This window comes from Berghia stephanieae, chromosome 13 (genome assembly GCF_034508935.2).
Source record: "Berghia stephanieae isolate SIO BIC M18660-M18661 chromosome 13, UCSD_Bste_1.3, whole genome shotgun sequence".
Classification (NCBI taxonomy): Eukaryota; Metazoa; Mollusca; class Gastropoda; order Nudibranchia; family Aeolidiidae; genus Berghia; species Berghia stephanieae.
In genome coordinates this window covers 2,855,060-2,875,059 of record NC_088372.1, presented here as the reverse complement: position 1 = coordinate 2,875,059, position 20,000 = coordinate 2,855,060, and the positions used below count along the sequence as shown (strand labels likewise).

At 37.7% G+C, this 20,000-nt stretch overlaps 1 protein-coding gene across 1 annotated transcript in view; it reads left to right on the top strand.

The window, feature by feature from the left end:
• Window positions 1–20,000, top strand: part of LOC144958908 (low-density lipoprotein receptor-related protein 1-like) — a gene marked incomplete in the record, with an annotated part of 328,538 nt that overhangs the window by 214,121 nt on the left and 94,417 nt on the right. The window contains 9 exon segments of the mRNA XM_078891197.1: window positions 2,269–2,365; window positions 3,037–3,156; window positions 4,066–4,202; window positions 12,343–12,433; window positions 13,559–13,736; window positions 14,611–14,720; window positions 15,849–16,072; window positions 17,221–17,308; window positions 19,187–19,306. Coding sequence (XP_078747323.1) covers window positions 2,269–2,365; window positions 3,037–3,156; window positions 4,066–4,202; window positions 12,343–12,433; window positions 13,559–13,736; window positions 14,611–14,720; window positions 15,849–16,072; window positions 17,221–17,308; window positions 19,187–19,306 — 1,165 coding nt within the window.

Sequence of the window (20,000 nt, the reverse complement as noted above, 5' to 3'; positions counted from 1 at the left end):
GGACAATAGCAATTTGTTGCTATCCTCTGGATAGGATATTATATTCTATCCCAAGGTACTTTTTGCCAGATATAACAGACCCAGCTACCCAATGACTGCTGGTTGGACAGGAGGATCAGAAAAAAATTTTTTTTTGGCTGTAACCGGGATTGATCTCAGTCCCTTTACCTGTGAAGCAAGTACTTTATCAACTGAGCTATCAGGACTCCCATTTCCTTCATAAATCTTAACTTTTTAACTCACTCAATCTTAGAGATTTTTTCTACTTTTCAAAATTGAAAAAAATGTATTAAAAATGAGCATGTACTTTGATAGTTTTATTCAACTATCATTAACATAAAAACTAAAAACATTAGATTTGATACTACGCCTATACTTTGTCTCAGGAAAATGTAATAATAAATAGGCATGGGGTTAAAGTAACCCCGGGTAAACTGCGGATATAGTCGATGTTAGGGTTGAGTGAGTTAAGAGAGGAAATGTGAGCCATCACTTCCAAACGGTATTATGTTGGAGTGAACCGAATGTGACCCTTCGTCTCAAAACGGTATCAAGTCGGGTTGGTATGGATGGTGAAAATTGAATTTATAGCCAGAAATATCAGACTTGTGTTGAGTTTATACGATTTATTGAGGACATATTTTAGGGTGCTAATGCCAACAATTTATATTTTTGACCAGTTTTAACATTAAATTCGGCTTTTAAGCATCTGGTTCGTTCCGAATACCGTTTTGAGACGATGGGTCACAAATGAGAAAAAGGAATTTTAAAGATAAGAGTAACCAGAAATGGAAGATTATAGTTATTGTCATGCTATTGAAACTATTTATGGGGCAGCGTGGCTCAGTGGTACGGTCTTTGCTTCATACCCCAAAGGTACCGAGTTCGATCATCCACCGCTGCGCTGTGTGGCCTTGAACAAGTCACCTCGCCCTAGCTCAATTTGCGGCTGACGTCTGGGTTATTCCATCCAGTCTTCCCTTGGAATAAACCTATATCTGCCAACTACTACGAAAATTTCGTAGAAATGCGAATTTTTTGGGGTCTTAATTGACGCTTATATAAAGATCTTCCATTCAATAAACTTCTTAAAAACGAAGTTTTGTTGCCAGAGATAGCACACAGGATTTTAAGTCATTAATCTACTGTATTTAAACACAAATTGATCATTTTTAATGTTAGTTACCATAATGTCGACTGTGCTGTAATCCTTGAAAACTACAATTTTTTCCAATTCCAGGTTGGCAGGTCTGTAAACCATTGAGACAATTTTCCCCTATGGGATGAACAAATGGAATTTTATTATTTTTTAAAATTTTATTTTTTTATTATTGCTGCTACTGCCTTCAATTATTATTGATGTATAAAATGAATCCTAGTTCAGGTGCTGCATGGTTCCGCGGTATGGTCTGAACCTCATACCCGAAAGGGACCAATTTTCTACTATCCACTGCGCTGTGTGTCCTTGAGCAAGTCAACTCGCCCTAGCTCACTTTGCAGTTAGTGCTGCACTATGGCTGGCACCTGGATCATTCCAGCTTTCCCTTCGTATAGACCCTGAAGACTGGCGCTGATATGACCTTAATGTGTTGCAAGCGCTGTAAAACCCTAAAAAACATAAAACAGATTCTGAAGACAAATTTCCCGCTTGGGAAGAATAAAGGAATTTTTATTTATTCATTTATTTAATTTATATATTTCAATCAGTCGGATGGTAAAAAGGTCTGAACTGAGATATTGTCATGTTTAGTTAGAAGGTCATTCTTGATCAAAAATGACTTCTTGTCATAAATGATTAAATCAACCCTTTTTGTCCATCTTCGGGAAATATCAAAGCTTAATTTCACTTCTAAATATTTTTTTATAGCTAGTCAAGTTGAAAAATTATGAAATTTGAGAAAAGGTGCTGGATACCTTTCCCATACATCTGACCATAACTTCATGAAAAATCACCCGATTTACTGCAAATAGATATTAAAATGCTCTGGGGATCATATTTTTTCAGAAAATGAAAAAAAAAAAACAAAACAAAAAAAAAAAATGTTCACCTCCCCACTGATGATGTTCATTTACCGACACAAATAGGTGACCAACTTACTGTTAGCAATCATCTCCCCCTTGTAAATCTTGTCATCCAGCACGTCCGTCCAGACAATGACAAAATTTTCACCTTCCGACTGGTCATGTCATTCACTGACACATATTGTAGGTACAATGTGATTATCATTCGAATGGCTGATTTCCTGTTCTCACTCTTTTCTTTTCCAGGCCAGTAAATTCAACGAGTCCAACATCTCTGTGGTGCACAGAACGTACTCTCAGCCATTTGACTTGCAAGTGTATCATCCCAAAAGACAACCTCCCAGTTAGTATTGTTTAAAACTCTCTCCTTACCAGCAGCCATTTTCAGGGTTTTCTCCAAAACTTTACACCCAACTAACACAAAAATATATAGATTTTATCACTCAAACACAATAGCAGTAAAGTTCTTGCCTCCCAGTTAGTGTTTTTTAAAACTCTCTCCTTACCAGCCATTTTCAGGGTTTTCCCAAAACTTCACACCCAACTAACACAAAAATATATAGATTTTATCACTCAAACATAATAGCACACAAACAATTCGAACTGCTTCAAAATCCCACAGACAAGAACACAAAACTACAGAAATTCTTTCTTCATTAGAACTATCTCGGAGTGGAATGGGCTGGATGAACTGGTCATCATGGCACCACACCTAAACGATTTCAAGGCCCGACTGACATGGGCCCGCGCCCAATGAGGACGCCGCTGAAATACAACCAGACCATTGGTTTCTTCAGCGCCAACCATACAGATACATACAGCAGTAAAGTTCTTGCGATATATAATTTCTTTAGCAAAACATGCTCTACAACACACTCTTCATTTTGTTTAAATTTTATGATGTACAAAAGAAATTTGAATAAGAAAAATGTTGGTTGTATCGTAGCAAATGTGACAATTTTCCTATAGTTGGTATGGAGAGGGTTAATCCATTTTTTACTCTCTACATTTCAGTGAAGAATCCCTGTGATAAATCTGAGTGCAGCCATCTGTGTCTGATTGGAAAGGATTTGAAACCCGTCTGTAGATGCCCTCATCGATTCAAGATGTCCTTGGATCAGAAAATGTGCACAGGTTGGAATTTAATGAGGATAATACGCTTCAACAGTCGTGACGTCACTTCCTTCGTAATGACGCATAGTAACTTAGTAACTGGTTCTAAATTATCGGAACAATGGCGGATGCCCTTCTGAAATATTTCTCCGATGAGCATAAAAGTGTATCCAGAGGAGAAAAACATTATAAATCTGATCATATTTTGACTTTTATACATTCTGATCACATGACATGTGAACAAGTTCTAGCCAGCATGAAGAATAAAAAGTACCGATTTTCTTTGTTTAGAACCAAGCTGCTTGTTGTTGTGCAGACGTGACATCAGACTATTGAATCCAAATTGATATTGTATCGATGGTGTGCTTTTAGGTCAAATACTCAACATCTTTGCATGCCAGATCACTCATACCAACATAGAAAACTATAATGTGTAACCTTAAAAGTTCATAGTATGAAAGAGAGAAATTAGTGAAAACTAATCACTCAACTGGCGGTCTAAAGCTAATCATAAAGAGCCGAGTGAATTTTTTGTAGTAGTTGGCAGGTATGCCCTTGAGACAAATTTCCCCTATGGGATGAATACAGCAGTGCTGATGGTTTTCCTCGGATCCGCGGAAATCCGCGATTTTTTGTGTCAGAGGAGTAATTTCCTTCTTTAATAAAAAAGACATTTTCCTCAATCAAATTTTCTGGCTTTGAGAGATTTGATGTGTGGTGGAACAAACTGGTGCAGTTTCCCCACTATCCAGAAGATAGCTAGAGTAGTTTATCATCTCAATGGCTCTGAAAGTGGGGGATTAATGAAGTAAACTTGTGGCGTAAAGAAAACCATTCATAATTTTCCTCCTTTTTCCCTTCTTGTCACCATCAGCACTGATACAGGGAATTTTTATTTTTAAAATTTCATTTTTGATATATCGTTCCCAGAGGACAAGACTTTTCTACTCTTTGTCAAAGAGAAAGAGATACGGGGTGTGGACCTGAATAACGCCCATTACAACGTCATCCCGTCCATCTCTGTACCCTTTGTGGAAAATGCCTCCAGTATTGACTACGATATCAAGGTGACTGAATATATATATATTTCATGTGTGTGTATGTGTTTATGTCTGTGTGTGTGTGTTTTTTTTTTCTTCCAATATTGCCTAACAGGCGTCATGTCCCGTCCGAAATGTTAAATGTTGATGTTGGCCAGGGACCCCTTGTAAAGCGCTTTGAGCATGTCACAAGGTGCGTTCGCAACTCGCAATGGATGCGAAGGCCGCTTATGACCTTAAAGTGTGGAGAGGTAGACGTGGACGTTACAATCACCAACAGAGCACCGTATCTGACAAGAGAGCCATTATTATTTATTTAAAGTAAAAGAAAGGGGAACAGCTCATAGTTATTGAGCAAAACAGAATAACATTGCATATATTGACAGGAAAAATCAAAAGTACATACAAGTAAAAAGTAGTAATGCAATATAAAATTCATGTAAGTTTTAACCAAAATAAACTATACTTCACCCAGGTTCCAACCGTTTCATTAATTCCCACTAATAATGAAATTATTAATTACAGATAGGGTCAAAATAAACTGTTCATATTCCGAAAGGAGAATAAAATTAATTACAAAATTGTTCACACAGGGTGCGGTGTTCCAGCCTGTTCAAATCCAAAATTGTTCCTAATAAAACGCATAGATCGAGTGTTACTTCCTCATCTTTACAAACGTTACATTGTATTTTGTTCATATTTCTCAAAATTATATTGTTCAAAAGGGTTCAAAACACATTTACCGGGCGCTATGTCCTAGCCCCGTCAAATTACAAAGTTCAAAGATGCAAACGCATTTACCGGGCGCTATGTCCTAGCCCCTTCAGCTCTTCACTATATTAGAAGATAGATATAGATATATTAGTAAAAATGAAATTAACATAGACACAATGATAGCGTAAGTGATCAATTAGTATTTACTTAAAAATAATTCATTTAACTGAGGTCACGTTCTCAATTTCAACACAATTAAACTCAATGAATTAATTATTCACTAAAACAATAAAACTGTATATTATTTTAAACTTTAAGGTAAGTGAAATAATTTTACGATATTAATCACTTAATCACTTGATGATTACTCAGCACATCAAAACAATATTATAAATTTTATATAATCTCACCGAGCACAAATTACAAAAACACAATATCGCTTAGAGCCCATAACCGGGTACGATATACAAAATACTGGCCATATTAGGCCCACTTCGGCTACAATACAGCCTAAAACACAATGCTGGCCAACACACAGGCCCAACACATATCGCCTGAGAGCCCATATTCGGGTGCGACATAAAATACTGGCCACTTTGGGCCCTTTTTACTGTGGCTTCAACATAGCCAAACAGAATTCCAGCCAACACACAGGCTGTACAGGTCTTCCTTCTTCGACCTCAAATCGCAGACTGCCAGTTGAACATCGGCCCAAGCCGAAACATAGGACAGGGTATCTAACGGTATCTCGGTTGATGCATAAGATTGATGAGGGTGTTTTAACACTGATGGAACATGATAACCCTCCGTTCTTTCATTGCCTTCATAGTCTACACCACCCATGGCGAAAACAAGGGAGTCCCTATTCCAACACCCATCCTACACTCATAAATCATTTAATTATATGGGTTTGATTCTACCCGAGACCTTGGTGGGTAGGACAACTATCTCCCTTTGTTACCTAGAAGGCATTTCTTTACATCACTCCCCACTGGAGGACAAAAATCCCAAATTTTTGATCAAAACTAAGAAATGCCTGACCACTAAGGCAGCCGAGACAAAAAGTCTGGACCATGATTGTCCGAACCTTTCACAGACATCAACCGAAAACGATACTGGTGGAGCAACAGTGACCATCTCATCAGACGACCATTTTCTGACTGGCTTTGTTGAGATACAACAAAGGAGCGTGGTCAGTCTCCACAATAAATTTCTGCCCATAAGATAGCTGTTCAAACTTCTGACAGCCCACACAAGAGCTAAACACTCTTTTCAACCACTGAATACCGTTGTTCTCTCGGTAACAGTTTCCTATTGAGGTAAACAACTGGATATTTACCATTGTAATCTTCATCGTCAATAACAGCTGCCACGGCACATTGAAGAATTCCACTTCCGTTTATGTCCGCGGTGCTCCGGTCATAGTACCGTTTCAATAAATTTGCGTGGTACGTTTTCTTTGAAGTACCAGCCTGTATTACATAATTATTATGTCCAACTACACGTTGAACTTCAAATGGACCTTGCCATTTCAATTCAAGTTTGTTGTGCTTTGTCGGGAGCAACAACAACACTTTGTCACCTTCTTTGAAGTTGCGCATCTTGGCCTTTCTATCAAAATATGCCTTATGCCTTTTTGAGGCCCTCTTTAAATTTTCATGGGCCATATGGATAGTAGTCTCAAGTTTTTCTTTTAGGTCTACAACATATTGGTATGTTGTCTTTACCTCTTCGTCCTCAATAGACTCCGTCCACAACTCTCTGAGAATTGTCATCGGGCCTCGTACTGGGCGACCGAACAACAATTCAAAAGGGGAGAAGCCCAAGGACTCCTGTGGTGCTTCACGGTAGGCAAACAGGGCCGCATTGAGATATCGATCCCAATCTGACGGTCTCTCTGTAGCCAATCTCTTAAGCATCCCTTTGAGAGTGCCATTAAACTTCTCCACCAGCCCATTACACTGAGGGTGATATGGACTTGTGGTAAGTTGTTTCACAGACAGTAGTCTACAGACTTCTTTCATCAAATCTGAGGTGAACTGTGTACCTCTGTCACTTAATATCTCTTTTGGTATCCCCGTCCTACTGAAAATGTCGACGAGGCCTTCCGCAACTGTCGCGGTTTCTATGTTTTTCAAGGCTACAGCTTCCGGGTACCGTGTGCAGTAATCTACCACAGTAAGCATGTAGCGATTCCCTCTATTTGATGCAGGAATAATTGGTCCTACCAAATCTACCGCTACTCGACTGAATGGTTCGTCTATCAGCGGAACTTCAGTCAGAGGCACTTTTGGGGTCATTCCTTTTGCGTTGACCTTTGACATTGGTCACACGATCTACAGAAGCGGGTGACGTCATCCCAAATGTTGGGCCAGTAGAAATTGCTGAGAATGCGCTCAGTCGTTTTCTTGGCAGCGAGATGTCCAGAGAGTATGGACTCATGAGCTAAACGCATCACTGTCTCTCGCAAATCTTTTGGGACCATGACTTGTCTAATCACGTCACCGTGCTCAATCTTTGGTGATTGAAAATATCGTACTAGAACCCCTCTATCATATTCAAACCAACTTTTATTATTGGCACCAGTCTTTTTCACTTCTTTCGTAACTGCTGCCTCTCTCGCACATTTCAATGTCTCGTCTTTGGTATGTTTTTCTTTCAAAACAGCCTTACTAACACCTGTTTCCACTGAGGGGGCAGTGATCAATGGTTTCACTCTCTTTTCTTTTTGTGCCCTCGTCTGTGCTGCTTGAGCTGAGTGCTCACAATCATCTCGTATGAGATTCTCGTGGACTGAATCAGAGTGATCGTCATATGTTATTGGCGTTCCTGGGCATTTGACTCCTGGTATATTTCCCAAAATACGTCATACAAAGGTGAGGCCATTTCTAGAGCCGTTCACTCTTCCCTTGTAATATGGACAATCAAGCCACGCTTCAGTTAGTGGGGCACTCACAGTCTTCCCATCACTAGACTGACCTTCACTCTCTTTTCTTGTTCTTTCTTTTCTCTACTCACAAGGCCTTTTCTAATCACAACACAACTACTGCCGCTGTCTCTCAACACTTTAACTCTTTGTCCATTTATCCAACCAATAGCGACCGGCATACCTGTCGTCTCTATCGCGTGTCCCGAACATGCTGCGGACACCGTAATTAATTGTCAAAATTCTTTATTTTCCCTCGGCGCTTGACGTTGAGAGTTAGTGTTGTTCATGATACCATTGTTAGCAACTTGATGTTGTGCATTGTTACAACACGGCAGCGGTTCTGGAGTATTCATAGCCGCTACTCCAAAAGTCTTCTTATCAGTATTCTCCATCCTTTTTCTTTCCCAGCACTGCTCAGTGGAGTGGTACCTACGACCACAGTATCCACATTTCGTGTCTCTTTGTATTGCAGAGATTTGTGGTCTGTTCTTACAATCCCTCTTCAAATGTCCAACTTTAAAACAGTTGTGGCATCTAATTACTGAAGTAGTTGGTTTCATGACAGGTTTGTGACCATCTTGCTGTTTGCTTGGAACCTTGTCATTCTGATATGACACAGTTCTTGAGAAAGCGCCGGCAGTCCCGTGCGCTTCGACATATTTCTCTACAGTGTCGACTACTTCCATAGATGTATTTGGTTTTCTCTCCTTCAGGAAAACCACCAGCTCCTTGTTACAAACATTTACGAGCTGTTCTTTAACAATCAAGTCCAAGATGTCCTCAGGCTTTGTTCTATCCTTGCCGGACATAGTTATCCACTTTTCCAGATATGTGGATATACGGGTTCGAAACTGACCCATCCTTTCTCCTATTTCTGGTCTACTTTTACGGAAACGCTCTAAGAAGCCGTCTTCCGTTAAATTGTAGCGTTTCAATAACGCGCACTTTACATTATCATACTGGGTAGCGTCTACCTCGTCCAAGCGAGTGTACACGTCCAACGCATTGCCTCTAAGCAACGCCGACAAATGAATCGCCCAATCCTCTTCTCTCCATCGATTTACGGTTGCATATCTTTCAAACCTGAGTAGATAGCTATCTATCTGATCTTTCGATTCATCAAAATATGGCAGGCGAGGACTTTTAGCCCCACAACTGCCAGTCGAGGGTTCACTGTCAGTGGAGGAAGGGGTTCGAACAGGGACCACTGAATTTTCAATTTTTAGGCGCTCTAGTTCCAGCTGCCTTTCAACAAGAAGAGCTTGTTGTTTCGTTTGTTCTGCGACTGCATCACGCTCTTTCTCTTTCTCAAACCTATCTCTCTCCTTTTCCTCTCTGTCCCGATCCAACTTTTCTTCCACCCACACTCTCAGTTCGTCGCCATGTAAACCCAACTTTTCCCCACATTTTAACAACCGTTCCACATCCATAATGACAAAATATTTATCGCAACGTACTTAAAAAAAAATCGATAGATTGAATAATATAAAAAGAGAAGGATCAGCTAAATGCAGATAAAAATCTACCCAATATACCTATTGTCAAACAAACAATAGCGAAATCAGTAATAACAGCTGACGCTTCGTCAGTTCAAAAAGTTAAAACATCAAGCGATGACCACTACATTATACCAAAACAACATTATCTAGACTTTAATCAAATTAAAGTATTAAGGCCCTTCACACCGGCCTTTCATAGTTCGTGGTTCACTCGCTTTATGAACAAAACAATAAGTAGCGATACGCCGCGCGTACCCTACAACATCAGTGTAACCTTGTTACGCCTGAACAATTACGTGATATCATTTCACTAACCCAAACTATAGCTTTACATTACAGACAGTACATAGTCGTTAAATGATGAGAAGTAGCGCCTGAAATTAGATCTGACAGCCCAACCCCCTGATATGCATCAGTACAGGAAGCGACTCTAAATCCCCACAACAATAAGAGGCATTGACTTCTCAGAAACGAAGGTGTCTGTTGATGTAAAACGTCAGACCACCAAACCACACAATAAGAAACCCTGCTCGCAGCGCCAATTCATGTCACAAGGTGCGTTCGCAACTCGCAATGGATGCGAAGGCCGCTTATGACCTTAAAGTGTGGAGAGGTAGACGTGGACGTTACAATCACCAACAGAGCACCGTATCTGACAAGAGAGCCATTATTATTTATTTAAAGTAAAAGAAAGGGAACAGCTCATAGTTATTGAGCAAACAGAATAACATTGCATATATTGACAGGAAAAATCAAAAGTACATACAAGTAAAAAGTAGTAATGCAATATAAAATTCATGTAAGTTTTAACCAAAATAAACTATACTTCACCCAGGTTCCAACCGTTTCATTAATTCCCACTAATAATGAAATTATTAATTACAGATAGGGTCAAAATAACTGTTCATATTCCGAAAGGAGAATAAAATTAATTACAAAATTGTTCACACAGGGTGCGGTGTTCCAGCCTGTTCAAATCCAAAATTGTTCCAAAATAAAACGCATAGATCGAGTGTTACTTCCTCATCTTTACAAACGTTACATTGTATTTTGTTCATATTTCTCAAAAATCATATTGTTCAAAAGGGTTCAAAACACATTTACCGGGCGCTATGTCCTAGCCCCGTCAAAATTACAAAGTTCAAAGATGCAAACGCATTTACCGGGCGCTATGTCCTAGCCCCGTCAGCTCTTCACTATATTAGAAGATAGATATAGATATATTAGTAAAAATGAAAGTAACATAGACACAATGATAGCGTAAGTGATCAATTAGTATTTACTTAAAAATAATTCATTTAACTGAGGTCACGTTCTCAATTTCAACACAATTAAACTCAATGAATTAATTATTCACTAAAACAATAAAACTGTATATTATTTTAAACTTTAAGATAAGTGAAATAATTTTACGATATTAATCACTTAATCACTTGATCACATCAAAACAATATTATAAATTTTATATAATCTCACCGAGCACAAATTACAAAAACACAATATCGCTTAGAGCCCATAACCGGGTACGATATACAAAATACTGGCCATATTAGGCCCACTTCGGCTACAATACAGCCTAAAACACAATGCTGGCCAACACACAGGCCCAACACATATCGCCTGAGAGCCCATATTCGGGTGCGACATAAAATACTGGCCACTTTGGGCCCTTTTTACTGTGGCTTCAACATAGCCAAACAGAATTCCAGCCAACACACAGGCTGTACAGGTCTTCCTTCTTCGACCTCAAATCGCAGACTGCCAGTTGAACATCGGCCCAAGCCGAAACATAGGACAGGGTATCTAACTGTATCTCGGTTGATGCATAAGATTGATGAGGGTGTTTTAACACTGATGGAACATGATAACCCTCCTTCTTTCATTGCCTTCATAGTCTACACCACCCACGGCGAAAACAAGGGAGTCCCTATTCCAACACCCATTCTACACTCATAAATCATTTAATTATATGGGTTTGATTCTACCCGAGACCTTGGTGGGTAGGACAACTATCTCCCTTTGTTACCTAGAAGGCATTTCTTTACAGAGCATGTTTAGTGGATATTGCGCTATATAAAAGCTCATTTGTTATTATTATTATATTATTATTATTATTATTATTATTATATTTTTATTATTATATTATTATTATTATATTATTATTATTGTATTATTTAATTATTATTATTATTATTATATTATTATTATTATATTATTATTATATTATTATTATTATTATTATTTATTTATTTTATTATTATTATTATTATTATTATTATTATTATTATTATTATTATTATTATTGTTATTGTTATTGTTATTATTATTATTATTATTATTTATTATTATTATTATTATTATTATTATTATTATTATTATTGTTATTGTTATTGTTATTATTATTTATTATTATTATTATTATTATTATTATTATTATTATTATTATTATTGTTATTGTTATTATATAATAATTATTATAATAATTATTATTATTATTATTATTATTATTATTATTATTATTGTTATTGTTATTGTTATATTTATATATTATTATTATATTATTATTATTATTATATTATTATTTAGTTATTATTATTATTATTATTATTATTATTATTATATTATTATTATTATTATTATTATTATATTATTATTAATTATTATTATTATTATTATTATTATTATTATTATTATTATTATTATTATTATTATTATTATTATTATTATTTATTATTATTATTATTATTATTATTATTATTATTATTATATTATTATTATTATTATTATTATTATTATTATTTATTATAATTATTATTATTGTCATTATTATTATTATTATTATTATTATTATTATTATTATTATTATTATTATTGTTATTATTATTATTATTGTTATCATTATTGTTATCATTATTATTATTATTATTATTATTATTATTATTATTATTATTATTATTATTATTATTATTATTATTGTTATTGTTATTGTTATTATTATTATTATTATTATTATTCATATGAACAGGATGATCGTCTGTACTGGACTGACATGAAAAAGAATGTCATCATCAGTGCCTTCATGAACGGGACAGGCCTCACCACTGTCATTGATTCAGGTCAGTTGTTCACTTGAAAATGTATGCCAAAAATCTAAATACTGCGTAATTTTTCAATTCTTTAAAAAAATAGTAGCCCGTTTGAGGATAAGTTGAATTAGTAATATGTTTTATTGCTTTATTCCTGTTAAATGTGCGTTTTGTGTGAGATTGCTGGGCAGGTGTTGATTTATAAGTTCCTCATTAAACGATTGTCTCTAATTTTCCACTGTCATATTTGATTCGCTTCTCCCACTTCTTTACTTCTTCCACTTCCTTGCTTCTCCCACTTCGTTTCTCCCACTTCTTTACTTCTCCCACTTCCTTGCTTCTCCCACTTCGTTTCTCCCACTTCTTTACTTCTCCCACTTCTTTACTTCTCCCACTTCTTTACTTCTCCCACTTCCTTGCTTCTCCCACTTCGTTTCTCCCACTTCTTTACTTCTCCCACTTCCTTGCTTCTCCCACTTCGTTTCTCCCACTTCTTTACTTCTCCCACTTCTTTACTTCTCCCACTTCTTTACTTCTCCCACTTCTTTACTTCTCCCACTTCTTTACTTCTCCCACTTCGTTTCTCCCACTTCGTTTCTCCCACTTCTTTACTTCTCCCACTTCTTTACTTCTCCCACTTCGTTTCTCCCACTTCTTTACTTCTCCCACTTCTTTACTTCTCCCACTTCTTTACTTCTCCCACTTCGTTTCTCCCACTTCTTTACTTCTCCCACTTCTTTACTTCTCCCACTTCGTTTCTCCCACTTCTTTACTTCTCCCACTTCTTTACTTCTCCCACTTCTTTACTTCTCCCACTTCGTTTCTCCCACTTCTTTACTTCTCCCACTTCTTTACTTCTCCCACTTCGTTTCTCCCACTTCTTTACTTCTTCCACTTCTTTGCTTCTTCCACTTCTTTACTTCTTCCACTTCTTTGTATCTCCCACTTCGTTTCTCCCACTTCTTTGCTTCTTCCACTTCTTTGCTTCTTCCACTTCTTTACTTCTTCCACTTCTTTGTATCTCCCACTTCTTTGTTTCTCCCACTTCTTTGTTTCTCCCACTTCTTTACTTCTCCCACTTCTTTGTTTCTCCCACTTCTTTGTTTCTCCCACTTCTTTTCTGCTCCCACTCACTACATTTGGTCCATTCCCCAGGCCTGTCCAACCCATCTGCATTCACCATTGACTGGCTGTCTCGAAACATGTACTTCTCCTCTTATGACAACCACCGGGCAACCATTTCTGTGGCGCAGTTAGACGGTGCCTACAGGAAGGAGATTTTCAACAAGACTTTGGCTAAACCAAACTCTATCGCCCTTCACCCATCAAAAGGGTAAGTAATAATAATAATAATAATAATAATAATAATAATAATAATAATAATAATAATAATAATGATAATAATAATAATAATAATAATAATAATAATAATAATAATAATAATAATAATAATAATAATAATAATAATAATAATAATAATGATGATGATGATGATGATGATGATGATGATGATGATGATGATGATGATGATGATGATGATGATGATGATGATGATAATAATAATAATGATAATGATAATAATAATAATAATAATAATAATAATAATAATAATAATAATAATAATAATAATAATAATAATAATAATAATGATGATGATGATGATGATGATGATGATGATGATGATGATGATGATGATGATGATGATGATGATGATGATGATGATGATGATGATGATGATAATAATAATAATAATAATGTGTGGTTTTTATATGGCATCTTACCCCGTATATTAACAAGCTCAATAGCCCTTAGCAGTAACGTGGCTCCTTTCACTCAAACATACAACCACTCAAACATGCAGTATAATACAAACCAATATAATTCTACAGTGTTACATATTCAATTAAAAACGTTTTCAGATGTTTAAAAAAAAAAGAATTCTGCATCACTCTTGTATTTGATATATCTTGGAAACGAGTTCTATCTCGATAAGGGGTGCCGAATATTCAAACGCATGCTCGCCAATTTATCATCATCATCATCATCATCATCATCATCATCATCATCATCATCATCATCATCATCATCGTCAACATAATTTTTTTTTGAATTCTTAGACTTTATTAAGAAAAAACAAAAAAAAAACAACAAAAAAACAAAAACAAAAGAAAAGAAGGCGACGTATACAATCCACCATTTCATTTCAGACTCATGTATTGGTCAGACAACGGCAAAGAACCCGCAATCTGGAAAGCCAAGATGGACGGAGGAGATCCACAGGTGTTTGCCAGTGGACAGGATGTGATCAAACCTGGAAGTAAGACAGATTTGGGATTGGCCAATCGCATTTATTGTACACTGACTTAACCCCTTCCTTACCACCCATAGGAAAATCGTTACATTCGTTACGATGCAGCCAACAATAAGTCTGTCGTGGGGCAGTGTCTAGTTGAGTCCTGGTTAAAGGCTATTTTCTCACTGAATTCAAGTGTAAAACGAGTCGTGACTTTTGCTGGGTGTGGTCTTCTATGCTGCTATGTGGTCTTGTGGTATGACACTCGCTTTCGGATTGGAAGGTCCTGGGTTCGAGCCTCGCTCGGGGGCATAGTTGAGTCCTTCAAAAAGGCTCTTTACTCACATTCTTTCACTGTACTCGGGTGTAAAATGAGTACCCGGCTGATAACAGTGGTGTCTCTGTCGGAAAAAATTGTAATAATGCCTAACAAGCGTCATGTCTCATTCTACATGTTACGTGTCGCTGTTGGCCAGGGATCCCTTGTCAAGTGCTTTGAGCACGTTTAGTGGATATTGCACTATATAAAAGCTCTAAGTTTTTTCCTTTCTGATCTCTGATGGTGGGCAGAGAGCACCGCAGAGCACGATTAACGTGGATGTTTAGGCGCTATATAAATTCATTATTTACTATTACTATTTACAGGGAGGTCACTGGCTTTATATTCTGTCCCCTATATCTTGTTTTCCCTTACCATGTTGCTCCATCATTGTTCTGGATTGAGATTACTTAGTTTTTCCCCCTGGTCCTGGCAGGGATCCTTGGCTGAGTGGGAGGCAGTCAAATGTATAGTTTTGGAGAGATGATATTTTTTTTTCCTCTGTAAATCCTCCCGTAGTGGGCTGGGAGATACTTGCTATGTCTTCTATCCCCCTGTACCTGTTTTCCAATTTGCTTTCTATCTTTGTCTTGGAATGAGATTACTATGTTTTGTCCTGACCCTGGCCGGAGTCCTTGGCTGGGAGGGAAACAGTCAAAATTTTTTTTTTTTTTTTTCATGTGTTTATTTTTCCAAACTATCATCCCAGGTCTTTCTCTGGAGATAACTATGTTTTGTCCTGACCCTGGCCGGAGTCCTTGGCTGGGAGGGAAACAGTCAAATTTATTTTATTTTTTTTTTCATGTGTTTATTTTTCCCAACTATCGTCCCAGGTCTTTCTCTGGACACTCAGGATAACCGTCTATACTGGATTGAGAAGCACAGTGGTTCCTTCATGTGGTGCCCTCTTGATGTAGTCACGTGTCAGCCCTCCAAGGAGACAGCCATCCCCGTCCAGTCTCCCATCCACACCATGACCATCTACAACAAACCCAAATCTCCTACCTCTTCGGAGACCAAGGAGTTTTTGTTTTACTCTGGATCCAATATCGTCAAGGTAACGTTTGGACATTTGGTTCATTATTTTGTTGTTTGTTCAGTTTTGTTCATGTCTTACTTATGAAAATAGGCTTATACTGTGAAATCAAATATCTTTTTTTTTTTTTTTGCGACTTTGCGGCTATGTGGTCTAATGGTATGAGACTCGCATTCGGATTGAAAGGTCCAGGTTCGAGTCCCGCTTGAGTGGCAAGCACAGTGGTGTCTGGATGAGACTTTTAGATGGAATCTACATCTGTTCCTTATTTAAACCAATTCCCCCTTTGTGTTCCTTTTCTTTGGTGCTTTAATTGTAATTTACCATCCCATTTTCTTCCTTTTTTACTGGTGCTGATATGTGTTGCAAGCGCTGTAAAACCCTTAAAAACAAACAAACCATCTCCCATCCACACCATGACCATCTATAACAAACCCAAATCTCCTATCTCATCAGAGACGAAGGAGTTTTTGTTTTACTCTGTATCCAATATTATCAAGTAAAATTCGGACTTGGTTCAGACTTGTCTACTATGTAGAATTACAAAATTTTGGCTTTAATCTCTGAGGCAGAGGAGAATGTGTGTGTGGGGGGGGGAGGAGGAGGAGGAGGAGGAGGAGGAGGAGGAGGAGGAGGAGGAGGAGGAGGAGGAAGAAAATGGATGAGGAGGCAGAGGAGAATGTGGGGGAGGAGGAGGAAGGAGTGAGAGGAAGAAAATGGATGAGGAGGCAGAGGAGAATGTGGGGGAGGAGGAGGAAGGAGTGAGAGGAAGAAAAGGGAAGAGGAGGCAGTGGGGGAGGAGGAGGAAGGAGTGAGAGGAAGAAAATGGAGGGGGAGACAGAGGAGAATGTTGGGGAGGAGGAGGAAGGAGTGAGAGGAAGAAAAAGGAAGAGGAGACAGAGGAGAATGTGAGGGAGGAGGAGGAAGGAGTGAGAGGAAGAAAAAGGAAGAGGAGACAGAGGAGAATGTGAGGGAGGAGGAGGAAGGAGTGAGAGGAAGAAAATGGAGGGGGAGGCAGAGGAGAATGTGGGGGAGGGAGGGGAGGAGCAGTTAAAGGTCGTAGTTATGACGGTGGTGGTGGTGATGGTGATGGTAATGGTGATGATGGTGGTGGTGGTCATGATTGTGATGTTGTTAGTAATAGTGTTTGTGGTTTTGTTTTATTTCAGTATCAGAACGGCCACACCAGAATCTTACAGAAGAACACACCCCTTGTCAATGATTTACAAGTATACGACCCCAGAATACGACAAGGCCGTAAGTACAAGTGGATGATTTCTTCAGATCATTTGTCATTGCATTAAGGGAGATAACTCACCAAGTACAAATGGATGATTTCTTCAGATCATTTGTCATTGCATTAAGGGAGATAACTCACCAAGTACAAATGGATGATTTCTTCAGATCATTTGTCATTCCATTAAGGGAGATAAATCACCAAGTACAAATGGATGATTTCTTCAGATCATTTGTCATTCCATTAAGGGAGATAAATCACCAAGTACAAATGGATGATTTCTTCAGATCATTTGTCATTGCATTAAGGGAGATAACTCACCAAGTACAAATGGATGATTTCTTCAGATCATTTGTCATTCCACAAAGGGAGATAATAACTCACCACCGATACTCCAACCCCCATCGTTCGATTTTGGAGATTTACTTAAATTTGAAAAAAAAAAAAAAAAAGGGACTTGGGGTGGTAGGTGAAATTGTGTTGACATGTCATATAGCCATAAATAGATAAAAGATTTTGTATGCCTAAATTCCAGTTTCGGCATTGAAATTCCTCCCAAGTGGTGTCTGAAATTCCTGTGAGCCAAATGTTACGTTGGCCTTTCTGTCTTCCTCTTCTTTCTGCTTATCCTGCCTTTTGCAGGGTTGCCATAATGAATGAATGCCACATCTCCATGCATTTCGTTTCATAGCATCATCTTCCTCTAAGCCTAACAGTTCTTTCATATCGTCCTTTACCTTATCCAACCATCTAGTCTTTGGGCATCCCTTTATCCTCTTTCCCTCTTATAGGGAATGAGATTAGTGGAAGAGTAGCATCCCTTGATTGGACGTCACCTTACAGAGAGAACATCAAAATGGTTTTGCGCATGCGTCTCTCTGGTCCTCGCTTTCGGTGAAGTGTCTCATGCCGCTTTCACCGGAAGCGAGGACGAGAGACGCATGCGCAAAACCAACATGATGTTCTCTCTCTATTAACTTTTCCGCCGGTGACGTCCAATCAAGGGACGCTACTCTTCCGCTAATCTCATTCCCTATTGTAAGTCCAATACTTTTCATCCCACCCTACTCCCTCTCTCGCTCTCTTGTCTCTTTACATGTCGGAACCATTTCAATCTATCCTCTCTCATCGTTATTGATACATTCTTCACTTCAGTCAACCTTCGAATTATTATGTCATTGGCCTTTTTGTAATGATAATATTAATACAATTTATTTACAGAACACCTGTCCCATACAATACAATATAGCTCTAGGTGCACATTATTAATAGCATTTAAAAAATAAGAGTACAGAATTTATCTATTTTTTTCTCTCTCTCTTTTTCTTCTTCTTTTAAAAAATTTTAAATCTTCATCTATCCAATTCTTAAGTAATGTTTTTTTTATGTTTTACTGAACATAAAAGTCATATTCAAGCATGAGTGTATCGAAGTGACATGGGTTGTCGAAAAAGTGCATAGGACTAGAATCAGAGATCCATACAAGGATTGCCGAGTCATCCAAACACCATTGATGTATATTTATTATTTATTATTATTTATTTATTGTGCGGCTATGTGGTCTAGTGGTATGACACTTGCTTTCGGATCGGAAGGTCCTGGGTTCGACCTCGCTCGGCGCATAGTTGAGTCCTTGAAAAAAGACTCTACTTTACTCTCATTCTCTCACCGTACTCAGGTGTAAAATGAGTACCTGACCATCAACAGCGTTGTCTCTGTCAGAAAAATTGTAATATATCGCCTAACAGGCGTCATGTCTCGTTGTTCATGTTGTTACATGCTGCTGTTGGTCAGTGACCCCTTGTAAAGCACTTTGAGCACATGTAGTGGATATTGCGCTATATAAAAGCTCTATTTAGAATGAATTTATTAACTAATCTTATCTTTCCCCTGCACAGAAAATGGTTGTTCAGACAAGAATGGTGGCTGTGAACAGCTGTGTCTTCCATCGGGTGATTCCATCGTCTGTGCTTGTACTGTCGGATATATCCCTGGAGATGATCACAAGACATGCAGAGGTGAGAGAGTATAGGCCATTTTCTCCCTTTAAATTTCTTAAAGATTCTGAAGGATTTATACTCACTGTTATCGACCAACCTCTTTTGATATTAATTTTGGTTCAAAATTTTCAAAGACATGCACAGTAGTATTTCCAAAACCTTTTTTTTACAATTGAAAAAACAAACAAACAAACAAACAAACTACATAATTTCAATTTGCATATTTTGCAACTATATTAAGAGCTTTATATTTAACATATTATGTAAAAGATTTCTAAGAATTTGAATTGTCGGGTGCAAATTCCATCAACTAGTGATTACATAGCTGTGTCTGTTAGGTCTGTCTGAAAGTACTTTGCCATAGTCTAATATCCTATCCAAAGGTTGCAAGCAATCGCTCCTGTCAGTTTAACACTATAACAACTAGCATCTGGGGCGCAACGTGGAGTGGATCAGCGGTTTGGTCTTTGCTTGGTACCCGAAAGCTGTGTGGCCTTGAGCAAGTCACCTCGTCCTAGCTCAATTTGTGGGTTATTCCAGTCTTCCCTTGGAATAGACCCTAGAGACAATTTTCCCCTAAGGGAAGAATAAAGGGAATTTTTATTTATTTCCCTGAAGAACCTAAGGGCGAGAATTCCACCATTGATACACTACATAAAACCGATTAGATGTAATCTTTGTGTGTAATCGTTCCCGATTAGATGTAATCGTT